Source organism: Glandiceps talaboti, chromosome 17, assembly GCF_964340395.1.
Source record: "Glandiceps talaboti chromosome 17, keGlaTala1.1, whole genome shotgun sequence".
Lineage (NCBI taxonomy): Eukaryota > Metazoa > Hemichordata > Enteropneusta > Spengelidae > Glandiceps > Glandiceps talaboti.
The window spans coordinates 4,774,142-4,789,141 of NC_135565.1; the positions used below are offsets into that span (position 1 = coordinate 4,774,142).

General features: G+C 33.4%; 1 protein-coding gene across 2 annotated transcripts in view; it reads left to right on the forward strand.

The window, feature by feature from the left end:
* LOC144448438 (tumor protein p53-inducible protein 11-like) overlaps nt 1-15,000 on the forward strand; it is a 131,661-nt gene that overhangs the window by 49,390 nt on the left and 67,271 nt on the right. Inside the window, exon 1 of one of the 2 annotated variants that reach the window (XM_078138687.1) lies at nt 2,546-2,789. The exons of the other annotated variant lie outside the window; for it this stretch is intronic. Within the exon in view, the coding sequence (XP_077994813.1) occupies nt 2,743-2,789 (47 nt within the window). The 5' untranslated portion in view covers nt 2,546-2,742. Of the gene's footprint in view, nt 1-2,545; nt 2,790-15,000 lie in introns of those variants that run through there. 2 annotated transcript variants of the gene reach the window in all.

Consider the following 15,000-nt stretch of genomic DNA (forward strand, 5'->3'; position numbering starts at 1 on the left):
ATTAAATATTTAAGTAAATAACCTTCGTACATAACACTGTAAATGCAGCTATATTTCGAAATCACAACATGACATTATTACAATGTGCTCCATACTCACGACAAAACAATAATTATTGTAACTCGACATCACGCTCATTAATATGATACGATCTTCTCAACCCTTCTTAACTACAATTGTCACCGATTGTTTTAGCTTTACCCAGATACGAGATTCCTACATCGATGACACTCGCTCAATGGTTCAATAAATCGATCAACACCATTCGCGAAATGCGATTCGAAAATCGTTGCTTGGAAACATTATAGTATGGGAAATACTCAGCTGTAGGTAAAGGGTTGCTGGGGCCAAATACTTGTGTAAAAAAGCTACGTGTTTGATTTGTACCGATAACAATGTGCGCGGTATCACCTTTCAAATGAGTTATAGTATATTAATAGCAGTAGGAGGAATAGCAAAAATTATTTCACGCGAGCACCATATGTTCGCATACAGTATTATTATGATTTAAAAGACATTAATATACTTATGATAAAGGTCATTGGAAAAGGAAAGGGTCATTTTTCTCCATAGTTGTCTTCTGATATTTGTATATTCTAAAACCCTTGTTTTTGACATATTCATGAATTTGGGGCACTTCACCTGAGGCTGCGATGTTAATACAATATGCTCTAGCATACTAAACATTGCAATTTATATACCCGCAGATCTAAGTCGAAATAAACGTGTTCGGAGTGTGGTTCAGACGTGCAGTGTGTGTTGGTATTAAACCAAGACTACGGGATGTATTTCTGATTTATGTATTCTGTAATCATATATTAAATAACTGTTTTGTTTATATTTCATCTAACATTCCGGGCGAGTTTTATCGTTTGCCAGACATGATGCAACGTATTTTAGTACATGGGGTTATAATAGCAATACTTACACTTGAAAAAAAATGTTTTTAGAATCTGTTCGCCATTATATACCATATCATTTGGCGTCCTATTCTTAGTATAATGAGTATGTACACAGGTCATGAACCCTATTGGCATGCAGGAGGGCAAATAACTCCAAACTATACGAGCTACATATGTTACTGATTACAACTCATGAGACCTTATTATTTGTTGTTCCATAAACTATTTGCCTTTGGGTTAGATTATATATCCTCCGGGTAAAAAACAACCTGAATGATAATGCAACCGATTAACTTGTCAACGACAAACGAGGTGCACTATTTATGTATAAATTTAGATTCTAAGCAAGTCTTCTAAATTAGTTGCTTGCATATCTGCTTACATGCAGGGTATTTACATCAAGTCTGTGTGTCTAGATACGTACATCGGACACCGAGGAGCTAGGTTACATGATCCAAAGACATTACCAAGTAACAACTCAGTCAGAAGTTATTCAATACATAATAATCATTTTGATCTGATGCAATTGTTATCTGTTTCTTTGCAAATGATCTGTAATCACCAAAATGTATGGATTATGTCTCGAAGACATGTTAAATGACCTTTATGGAAGTCAATGATGTATCGACTTATGTAGATTTTTATACGCAATTTCTACACATGCCTGTCTAATAATTAATTACAATATATAGAATTACGTATCCAATGACGTTATGAATATTGCGTTGTTACACGTATGCCGTTATCTGCCGTTATCTACATTTTGCAGTTTCTGAAGCTGCTCCTCAATCAATTTCAGAAAAAAAAAACAGGGACAGGTTATATTGTGACACACAATTCAATATTCAAATGTTATTACTTTTAGCAGTATTATCATTTTAATGTTTATAAGAATTTAAAATCAAGAACAAGGCAAAATGCTTAAGGGAATCACTGAAGGATGAATACATATGTAATCAGCATTTTGAACCGCTGGAAGCCAGTTACGTCATGATTTCAAGGAGGAAAATTAAGCCCGGTTCTTTCTTTTTAAGGCTTTAATATTCCAGTGTTCCCATTACTATTGAATCAAATAGAAAATAATTGCGCACAAAACAAGGCACTAGAGAAATCCGAGTGAAGGGTTGATGTTTTGAGTGATCTTTCATTTCTAAGTGGAAATTGGTGAATTCTTCTTAATTTTCTGACAGTAATTGCGTATTCTCTCCAGACACGAGAAATTATACAATCCCTTCTGTTACTATTACGTGTGATTGTCGATTCTATGCCAATCAGCATTCTCACGTTAACGAAGGGGTTGATTTACGAACTTCTGATAAATATCACATAATATAATCGTATTTTTAGCACGTAAAAACCCATGTAATCAATAGAAAAGGATAAGAAACACATAGACAATTGGAGAATTGCTGTAAAATTCGAACGTAAAGACATGTGTCACGTTATATGTATTAACATTATTAACCCCCACCCCCGTGTGTGAATGGTAGATTCCTGTTGCGATGAACGTTGCTGCGATATTAAAACCCAACCAACTATTACGCTAGTGTCGGTGTTCAGTGCGTCAGCAGACGTTGACATTGTTGTGGCATAGAGATATGGGAAGGAAGTCTGTATGAGCAAAATAAGCTTGGTAATTGGAAAGACGTGTCATTTTGTCTGATACTGGTACAACTCCTTAACTTCAACGGAATCACAATATCTGCCAGAAGTTAATATATATTCCCGTTGTGTACTGTGTCTGTATTTGAAACCTGTCAAGTGACAAAACTGTCTTTTATGTTAGCATCAACAAACCACTACAACTTTGGTGATTCTCTGTGTTGACTAATATTTTGGTATGGATTGTGGAACGCCAGTTAAGGAATTCCAATATGTGCCAATGCGGTAGGTGTAGAAATTTGCTTTTTTTTCAGAATCCGTGATTTATCGTCATCTATTACGAATCACATACATTTTTATCAGCTTCAATGTAGTAATGACATGGCGATCGTGATCGAACGCGGGTAAAATAAACTATAAGTACTTGTTAACTGTGTGGCAATTTTGCCCTTGGTACTTTTCACTTGATGAGGCCGCATACAAAGGTAAAATTTCCAATTCATGATAAACACCAGTACATGTAATTGCACTTATCATCGACAATCTTATTTTATGATGCCCAACGGCAAGAATTGATATCAATCAAATGTATGTAAGCTATAATCACCCAGAACGTTTTAGATCCACCCCACCCCACCACCCCCACCACCTCCACCACTCCGTCATCAAAACTCAAATACTCGACTTTGGAATACAAGTGCTCTTATATCCAAATAGTTTCAAATTAATGATATTTTACATGGATGAACTTTTTATCTCTCCTTCTAACTTAACCCCTTTCTTCGTTAGAAGTAAACAAGTGTACAACGCTGCGTATTGTTAACGGTACCAGCGAAGTTAATATTCTCTATCTCTTTAGCGATAAAAAGAACAGCTTTTAAGCACCGGACGGCACCAACTAAAAAGTTCAGTTTAATTTAAGAGGAAGGAAAGCTATTTGCCGCAAGAATCTCTGACATGTCAGTACAGGTTATTTTTGAAATCGTTTATGCTACTCGGAATGTTCATTGATACTCTTTCATATACACTATACATATTTATTATTTGTCCTAGATAACTTTTACTACATTCAGTTATCAGCTCATAGCTCTGCGCTTACAGATAATGACAAAATAAAAAAAATATTTGTGTAAATCACCTCGAGTGTAATTGGTTTCAGGGATATCAAGCTAAATATTGCAAACATTCCCAGCCATGAAGGACGGATTAAATCCCAAATTGATATTGATTTCAAATAAAATAAATGTACCTGGATCAATCTCAATTTCAAAAAGTTAAAGATGGCATGCAATTGAAAAGGAAATTTCAGTTGCGTATATAATTCGTCTAGGGAATGTACGATTGGAGGGGAATTGAATGCCACTCTACGATTCAAGCTTGTAAATAGGGTTAAATTACAAGTTGTTAATGTTGACACGTGATATGTCTGTTTGTTTAGTAGAAGCTGTCATGCATTAAATCCTTGTTTAATATCTGTAGTGGTAATTTAATGAGTTCAATACAGGTGCCTCTATCTCACGAATAATTAAAATGTTCCATTCCCTTGAATTAATATTGTAACTGTACTTTTCTTATCAGAGATTATTAATTGTTTACTCATGGACCATTTTGTAAACATATATTTTCAATTTGGCAGTTTGGGAATGTTTGTAATTGGCCAAGCAATAAACTATTCGCGTAATATTAACGTTTACTATAATATCCTATAATTATGCTAATTAACTTGAACAATATGTACTGTCTGTTACATATGTATGTATGTATGTATGTATGTATGTATGTATGTATGTATGTATGTATGTATGTATGTATGTATGTATGTATGTCTGTGTGTGTGTGTGCGCGCGTGCATGCATGCATGCATGCATGTATGCATGTATGCATGTATGTATGTATGTATGTATGTATGTATGTATGTATGTAAGTGTGTGTGTGTGTGTGTGCATGTATGTATGTATGTATGTATGTATGTATGTATGTATGTATGTATGTATGTATGTATGTATGTATGTATGTATGTATGTATGTATTATGTTTTGTACACCTAGAATAAAAAGGAACCTCAAGATCACTAGGTAATACATGCATTTAGTTAACAAATAAGTAGTGTCACTGTATTTGTATTTGTAATACTTCATTTGTGTTAATTTCTATTCATTTACAAGGTGTTTGTAAATTACAATGATAAAACATAGTATTTCTCTTTTACCACGTATGCAGCGATGCAGCGACCAGTATTAATATATTTCTAGAGTGGATAGAAAAATGGTATCTTATGCATCATTTCCTCAAAACACCCCAGAACATTTATTTTCAAGTGGTTGCTGTAAATTGCTCCAAATTTTAGATAAAGTAGCTATGTACCGATGAGTTCCTAATGTCAATCTCTATGTTTTACACTGTGCGTGTAACATTTTATCAAAATGATATTAACCACAGACACCCGCTGCTAATTGATATTCGGAACGTGTTATGAAAAAACAAACACACCTGATGGCAAATTAATTTGAAGCCATTGAAATCAATGCTTAGTTATCGAACAGAAAAAAACAACAGGTGTGCTAGTGAATAAGGCATTACCTGTAATGGATGTTTTCAAAGGTGAAATGTATTGTTAGGTTTAGTTTAACATATCCTCCCTGTGCCTCTTTGCTTCTAATTTGCTGATTGTATAAATTGAATTGAGATAAGGTGTAGATTATCCTTAGTGAAAAGTGCAATATTGAATGTCAACCTATAACTATGACTATAATAATGTGAAATCAAATAGTTGGGGAGTTTAGCAATTGAATAAGATTTGATCATTTTTAGCAAATGCATTGTATGTAAAAAACAAAACAAACGTACAACAGAATAACAGCTTTTGCCTATAGCGAAACAGAAGGTATAGATCGATGGATGACCTTATTATCATGAAGGCTTTCAAGACCCATTTAGTTGGAAATTCCCACTCAATACAACAGGAATTAAATGTTTGCTTATCTCAAAAGCGTTTCCTGCTTACAAGGAGCAGAGTGGATATTTGCAGGCTGTCGCCTACTCAAACGATACCAAGACAGCTTTATTTTTTTTAGAATCACAAGTAAACACCTTGTATACCTATAATACGTTCAATGCCTTTCTAGCACATTCTCCGTACATATAGGATTCACCTAGAAAATAATTAATGGTATATATATATATATATATATATATATATATATATATATATATATATATATATATATATATATATATATATATGGGCATTACATTATATGGATAGTATTAGAAACAAACATGCATATTAGTATGATTACCACTGGACTAACATAATTGCAGCTTTATTCACACACTTATAAACAGCACGATAATAACCTCGTAGAGCCAAGTTTATCTGCAACACTCACTCACATTAACTAAACGTTGTGTGTAGTTGCAGGGGTAAAATAATTTATTAATGACAAGTTTATTCAAATATAACTCCACGTGGAGTTTGATACAAAAACGAGTATCGAAATATTTTTTTTTATTGTAAACCGTTTTTCATCGTCTATTGATCATTCGGCATAAAAAACAAACATTTTCTGTTGTCATTGAAATAATTCTTTTCGACACCATAAGATTAATATATCGATCTAGTTTACAAATGTTTGACCATGAGAGACACTACCGGTTAACAATGCTATTGCGGGATGACAATGGCAGTGACTAGATTTAGGTTTAAAATACTTGTTTTTTTCACTCTAGTGTAGATTACAAAGGAGTTTAAGAGGTTCACCTGCCAATATGAGGGACACATATTGTAAATGAGTTCACGCTAGAATACAATACGATACACTAAACTGAGAGATTATTATATGCAGTTAACTATATATGACTGCACAACATCTGCCAATATAATCTAAAGAATGAAAGCCAAAAAACAGACTATCAAACGATGTCAAATACATAAAAAATCGCTTATGATTTAATATTAATATGTATGATGCATGTAACATGACTACTGTTGTCATGACAATGTTGTCACTTAGATCACTCAAATTGTCATTTTTTCTGCACAGAGACAATCTGGCTACAGTGATAAATACTATCTATCTGGCTGTAGTAAATGTAAGCATACACTTGCTGGTAAAAAATACGTCGGTCGATTCTTTCATCGGGCCGACAAAAAGTCACTGACCCACTATCTGTACAACCAAAAACTCTTGTGGGGGATCCTAGGGGGTTTCTCCATAGAATCCCTGGAGGTTTGTTACTCTGAAAAGTAAATTTTGAGACTATTCAGACAATAATTTGCAAGCTTTACAAGACAGCACCATAAAGTTCCAGAAATTATTCTTTATGACTTACATAGGGTTGAAATGTGTTCTTAAAATGTTAAATGGCATCATCATAGTAAAGGTCAGCACATCTAATGGTAGTATCATTGGTAGGGGAGATTTTGAGGTTTAAGGCAATTTTAGACGATCTTTGCAAACATTTCACATCTTTAAAAGACAATATCATCTAAAATTAGCACAGGGTGAAAACATTTAAGAAAAGTTTAATACCATTATGACACTAAAAGGTTGGTGCATGTGGTTGTTGGTTGAATGTATGAGTGACCTCTGGGGGCGAGGGAGTCATTGGGGTTCCCCCTGGCAGATCTGAAGGGTTTTTGTTTGCATTAAGACAGTTTTAGGTTATTCATAGCCATTTAGGTAATATTTCCAAGCTTTGAAAAGCTAACGTAAATGTAAGTTTTAAATGAGTCGTTAGAGAATGTTAGGTAGTCATACCTAGTGTATAATAGACACTGGAATCTGATGAGATGTGGTGATTTGTAGAGTCGATAACATGTAGTGTCCAAAATAGAAAGTGTATTAATCCATTCTAACAAGTTCATACTGGAGTGGAACAATTTAGATTAACTTCTTTTATATCTATCTATGAAGATTACCATCATGAAACGTTCAAGTTCACCTTTGCCCCAAAGTGCAATAAAAGTGAAGCATTGATTGTGAAACGGCCAAGCATTTACATGACATGTTCTGTTACTAGTGTGGTAGCTAGGTAATACATGTACATGTATATGTATAGTTAAGTTTGAACCCTTATTACATGAAGTAATATTAAAGATTAGCTGTAGGAAACAGGGACAAGAACAAATATTTACATGTACCACATTTCAGACAAGGCTGTATGCCATTGTAGAAAGGGATTTTTTGATTTCATCACAATCCAAAACACAATGACCCCAGTATCCACAATTTTCAAAACAGCATGACCCCCCCCCCCCCCCAATACTGCCAATTTCAAAAACAGGGTGAAGCCCCCCCCCCAGGCCGAAGAAACTGATCTGTCCCTAATGAACGTCATCTTAATCGGTCCCTACATATTTGTATGCAGATTAGGCCTTTATTAAAGTTAGTTAGTAAATAGTCTGAGTATATTAAGTGTGCGCATAAAGTCTTCGAATTCTAAACTAGACTCAGCATACAATGTACACATTTATTGCTGAATAAAAATTAATCGATAATGACGGGAAATAAACCTCATTTTTAATAAAAACTTTAAGATATGCATATTGATTAACTGAAGCATGTATTAGGCTCCCTAGCTAAATGTGTTCAGCAGTTTACTCCAATATTATCTTGTCAATGTCCCAGTAACATTAATTTAATGAAAGGAGTTATTGCTTCAAAATTATAACATTGTGATGATACTGCAAAATATTTAGTGTTAATAAATACATATTATTCGAAACAAAAAAAAACATTCCTCGTTCAGAACAGCAAAATGCAGGTAACTTAAAGAGACTACTTTTTCTAGCGACACATATTAACAACACATTATGTCACGAGTATTTTCAGGCTGAATGAAGACCAATATTGGGGAATAACACTGTCATAACTCATCAATCATGATTCATGAACAATGGCGATAATAAACATTTTGACTCTTGTTTCGAGCAGGACAGAATCAGTGACGTACATTAGTTGTTTGCTAGGTACAACGACCATGGTATATAATCCCTATATAACTGTTTAAATGCAATAACTTGGCATTGATGTAATATTTATACGTTTTGTGTATTAAAGTTGCATATTGACATTCTTAGATGAACTGCGTTCTTCAATTCATAGACTTAAAGTCATCTTCTTTATCACACACTATCCCAAATCAGAGACTGCTAAATGCAAATATCTGCCAAATATATTTCAGTTGATTACAGCTTACGTGGAAGGACGCAGAGAGCCAAATATAAATGGGGGGGGGGGGGTTATAGACAACAAGATAGTACCAACTAGAATGCTCTATCATACAATAAAATGACAAGTCATTTGCAGAGTAATTATTTCCGAAATATGATCCCCGGAACTAGACATATCATGGTTTGGTTATTCAACTACTAATGTTGCAAAACCTTTGTGTAAGTATATGTCGTACAGAATATATCATAATTACACTATGTCCTTTTCTGGTTGTGCATGTGCATGCAATCAAATGTAAAAATAGCTTATTTTTAAAGTTAGTTTTATAGCACGCATATTTTCCAACCCTCTGGGCATCACCACGCAGAAAGTAATTATTGTTATCAGTTGACGATTTCGTTTCGAACATGGCAACTATTCAGCCTTGATCATTGATGAATATAATTTACTTCCTCAGACGATTCAGTGTTAGATTAACATTTGACTCGAATGTTAACTCAAATCGCTGCAACTCTAGTGAGAATTGAAATCAAATCCCCTGATAGCTCGTTCTTTATATCCATCATTCTAGTAAATTGTCAACAAACATACAAAGGCATTAATGTAATAATGAATCATATTTAAAAAAAAAATCATTTCATACATTATTTATGAGCAACTTATCTACCCGGGGATTGTTTTAACAATTAAGAATATATAATCTTGTTAATATGATGGTTTATAATAATATCTCAATACATTTCAGGTTTTATTCTATCATATAATAAAAAATGTATAATGCAATTATGAACATAAGGTATTCTATGATATTGGACACTCTATTTTGCCTTGTAGAAAGTTAAAGAAAATAACTTTAATTTCATCAAAGTCGTGAATCTGGGGCTATGATAATAGATTTAGTTGATTTTATAGCCATCTCTGTAAGATGTTACGTTTCCTTTCTGTCTCGATATATATGAGTGGCAGTCTAACTATACGAAGAGTAATCTCAAAGATCTAAATAGATTTCTCATACCAACGAATGCTAAAAAGGAACCTTTTTAGATACCAAAACCCTTCTTTTGTTGATTACAGCTCAGTGAGAGATGACAAAAATGCTGGATGATGTAAAACCATATATTACCTAATTGCAAATAGGACAAGGGGTTACGTGTTCATAGAAGTAAATTGTTTTGTGTAAGTTGTTACATATGCTAAAAACGCTACTACATTTTCCCTGTAAAATGTTCGGATTGAAAGTCTCATCACATTGATTTGATTATGTCGAAGAGACGTTTTGTGTAAATTAATCAGATAACTCGATCGTGTACAGTGCTCAAGCAAACTTCTTATCCTAAATAAAGAAACAAAGAAATGTGCATTTCTCGCGTTCATATTTAACATATAAAGAGACTATATGACATATGTTACAAATATTACAACAAGAGTGCCCTTCTTTCTTGTCAAATATTATAAGGTTAATACGATTATGTCCAGCAGCAACCTTCTGGACCGATAAGTACCTTACTGTCAGTGTCAAATGGAATCCGTCTAATGAGTTGATTGTGGAATTAATTAGAAAGCTAGAGAGCTAGAGTAACTTGATAAAACACTTATATAGCAATAAATCGTAATGTACCTACTCGTTTAGTGACTCATAGCGATAAAATGTTATGTCACGAATGTTTTCCTGCTGGAATGAAAACGCTATTAGGGAATAACACAATAACACATCGTCCATCGTGATTTAAGGAAAATTGATTTTGAAAGTTTTAACTCATATTTCGAGCTCCATAGATCTAATGATGTAGACACGTGCTGTGATGATGTGTAATGACCAGGTTATATATTAAATCCGTATTTTATGTTCACGTGTGCCAAGTAACATAAAATCTTAACATTTCGTGTGATTTGCATATAAACATTCTTATATAACATGTTCTCTTAAATTCACGTACTTGGACATCTCATGAAAGCCATCTCTAGCAAACATCATCTCAAACCAGAGACTGCTAAAGGAAAACTTGCCAATATTAGCTTTCGGTTGATTACAGCTGACATGGAAAGAACAGATGGCCAAAGATAAATGGGATTGGAGAGAGGGGGTTATAGAACAAGATAGTACCAGCTACAATGCTCTATCATACAGTAATATGACAAACCAATTGCACAATAATTATTTCCGAAATATGATCCCCGGAACTAGACATATCATGGTTTGGTTATTCAACTACTAATGTTGCAAAACCTTTGTGTAAGTATATGTCGTACAGAATATATCATAATTACACTATGTCCTTTTCTGGTTGTGCATGTACGTGCATGCAATCTAATGTAAAAATAACTTATTTTTAAAGTTAGTTTTATAGCACGCATATTTTCCAACCCTCTGGGCATCACCAAGCAGAAAGTAATAATTATTATCAGTTGACGGTTTCGTTTCGAACATTGCAAATATTCAGCCTTGATTATTGATGAATATAATTCGCCTCCACAGACGATTCAGTGTTAGATTAACGTTTGACTCGAATGTTAACTCAAATCGCTACAGCTCTAGTGAGATCAAGTCCCCTGATAGCTCTTTCTTTATATCCATCATTCAAATAAATTGTCAACAAATATACAAAGGCATTAATGAATCACATTAAAGAAAAAAAAACATTTCAAACATCATTTATGTCCAGTTTATCTACGGGGATTGTTTTAACCATTGAGAATATATAATGTTGTTATTATGATGATTTGTAATAACATCTCAATCCATTTCGATTTTTTCTATTGTATTATAAAAAATGTATAATGCAATTATGAACATAAGGTATTGTATGATATTGGACACTCTATTTTGCCTTGTAGAAAGTTGAGGAAAATAACTTTAATTTCAACTAAGTCGTGAATCTGGGGCTATGATAATATATTTAGTTGATTTTATAGCCATCTCTGTTAGATGTTTCGTTTCCTTTCTGTCTCGATATATATGAGTGGCAATCTAAGTACACGAAGAGTAATCTTAAAGATCTAAATAGATTTCTCATACCAACGAATGCTAAAAATGAACCTTTTTAGATACCAAAATCTTTCTTTCGTTGACTACAGCTCAGAGAATGTGACAGAAATGATTTAGCATTAATGAATCACATGTTTTTAAAATCAGTTTAAACATTATCTATGAGCAGCTTATCGAGCAGGGCACTGTTTTAATTATTAAGAATATATTATCTCATTATTATTTGTAATAACATTTCAATCCATTATGGTTTTTTCTAACATATGATAAACACTTTTCAATGCATATATGTAAGTATGAACATAAGGTGTTGTTTGATATTGGCAACATTTACTTTGCCCCGTGCAAATTTGAAAAAAAAAATACATCTAAGTCGTGCTTTTTGGGTTATGATAATTAAATTTAGTTGATTTTATAGCCATCATAGTAAAGCGTTTTGTTGCTTTCTACATATGAGTGGCAAGCTCACTAAGATTGATAACAAAGATTGTCATACATTTCACACACCAAAGAATGTTAAAAGGGTCATTTTCGAGACCAAAACATTCTTTCGTTGATTACAGCTCATACAGCATGACAATAGTGCTTGAAGATTTAAAACCATAGATTACCTATTAGACAAACAGGAGGAGTATGGGTCGTGCTGATAGGAGAAAATTGCATAGCATTGTTGCAGATGTTAAAAATGTTGTCTCCCTTGTCCATGTAATATGTCAGGTTTGAGAGTATCACCATGTTGATGTGATTATGTGTAGATTAATCAGACAGCTCTTGTACAATTTCCAAGCAGAGCTCTCACACTAAATGACGAAACGAAACAATGTGGATATGTAACATATGAGAAAACTTCATGGCATATTTTATGAATATTACAGAATCGTTCACTTTTCCATATACAGTGTCGGTATGTGTGTATGATAAATTTAATGTTAATATGTTCAGTAGTAACTTTTTTTGGACAGAAAGATAGCTAACTGTTAGACTAAGTGCTCAAACAGAATTCGTCTAATGATGTACTTGTGGATTTAATTTTAAAACTAGGGATGAGTTACTTGTTAAAAAAAGTTATATTGTAATGAATCTGCAGTCAACCATACCGTTTTACACTGCAGTAGTGATTTTAATCCTTTCTGATTTAATACCCTTTAGGCCAGTTGGATTTTATTTATAAGGGTAGTGATTCGGTTGTGGTATTGATACCCCTGTATGAAGCTCGTCGTATCTGTCAATCAAAGGATAAACACGTGCGTGTTATTTTAATTGCTTCTATACACGGCCACTAATATATAATCACATTCGGAAAACCAAAATGTATATTTCAATGAAGCTCTTATATTTGATTCAGTTGGTTGACTATTAATGTTACATGGTCTGAATACGTGTTATTTCCATTTCACTGTGATGACAATGTTCTATGTAGAATTGGACTGTCACCCAAGAATATGTCTCGGCTTCGTATTGGCATCGTTAAACAGCATGTCATTGACATCATCAGTCGATTGAACGGCAGGATAATTCCCCTAGGAATCGGTAGAGTGAATGATATAATGCTCCAAGAGTTAATTGAAGTGTCTTCACGTATACTGCCTTTATGTTGTGGATACCGAAATTGACATTGACCTTGTGCTGTGAGTCAAATGTTACCAGGTGTTCCGTGTACGTAGAAGGCATAGACTAAGGGAATAATCTGTCACTAATGAATGAAATTGATTTTATTTATTAAATTTTGACTCACAAAGATGAAGTTCAAGGTCAAATATACAGATCGAAAACAAGATCACAAATGATAACATTCGGACAGGTAATGGTAAAGTGACTGTCTTTTTTGTTCCTTAACATAGAAGCGGTTGATTTCACACAAAATATGGCTACTATTCGGTAAGATGTGATATCAACAGCAACATGATGCATGTCTGTATCTCCTGTTCTATATAATGTCTTTGGATACTATTTCAAAGTAATTGATCACAATTAAATAGAATTACTTGAATTTGCTATTTGATCTTGGAGGTCAAGGTCAAAATCTTAGAAGATAGTTAATGCCTAATAACATAGGAGTAGACACTTGAATTGAGTATCTTTGTGATATATCTTTTAGCATTGAGGATTAGATTGACTTCTATCCACAAATATGGCGGCCATTTGGTCAAATTTGGTTATGTTGTAAAACAAAGTAGCGTGCACGTGTCCCATATAATGTCACCTTTGTGCCAGGTTTAAATAAAATAGCAATGGCGTAATACAGACGGACAGATCATAAAAAACTTAAATAAATGTGTCTTTTATTCAGTTTATTACTCTGATTAGAACATGTGAATTAAATTTGACGTTGACCTCCAAGGTCAATGTCAAGAATGTCATTTCTTTAATATCCTGAGCCATTCATAATACATTTCAAGACATTAGACCAACATATGATCAAAAGTATTTTAATACCATGTCCTTAACTTATAAGGTCATTGATACTTGTAATTTGACTGGTAAAGTTATCACTTCTCCATAATCCAAAATTTAAGACAAACAATCCCAATATATAGAAATGCGCCCATATGGGGAATATATGTCTTCTACGAAAAACTGATTTCAAATAGCAAGTATCATCATCATCAACATCATCATCAACATCATCATCATCATCATCATCATCATCATCATCATCATCATCATCATCATCATCATCATCATCATCTTGTTTTCTAGATTTACATGATAGAGTTGGAATGTACTTACTGTTGAAATAAACAATAGCAGTATGCAAAGACACTTGCCCTTGACAACGTGTGATAGTATGTTATCTACTAGGGTTTTCATGAATCTTAAACAACAAACTAAACAACATGCAAAATTATGTGTCTTGCACACTACATCTGATAATTTGACATGTGGGCTAATAATTAAGCCTGGCATACAAACAAATACTTTAAAAGTAGTTCCCTGCACACTGTGTTCGTATTTTCCATCTTAGATAATCTGTTAAAGCAATATAATTATGTATGTGATATCTAGGTGGTTGCCATAGGGCTTAGCTCTTATCAGAACATTGATTATATTGCACCTCTTTCAAGAATATGTGTGTCAAATACAGATGTCTGTTTTGAAGGCTATCGAGCAAAGAAATGTTACTCTGAGGTTATATAATGTCACAAGAATATATATATATATATATATATATATATATATATATATATATATATATATATATATATATATATATATGTGTGTGTGTGTGTGTGTGTGTATGTGTGCGTGCGTGTCTATAATAGATTGTGTGTGAGTGTATGTTTATTTGGAAAAAATCAGTGGATTGGCAGACAATGCTCAATGTATAAAGTGT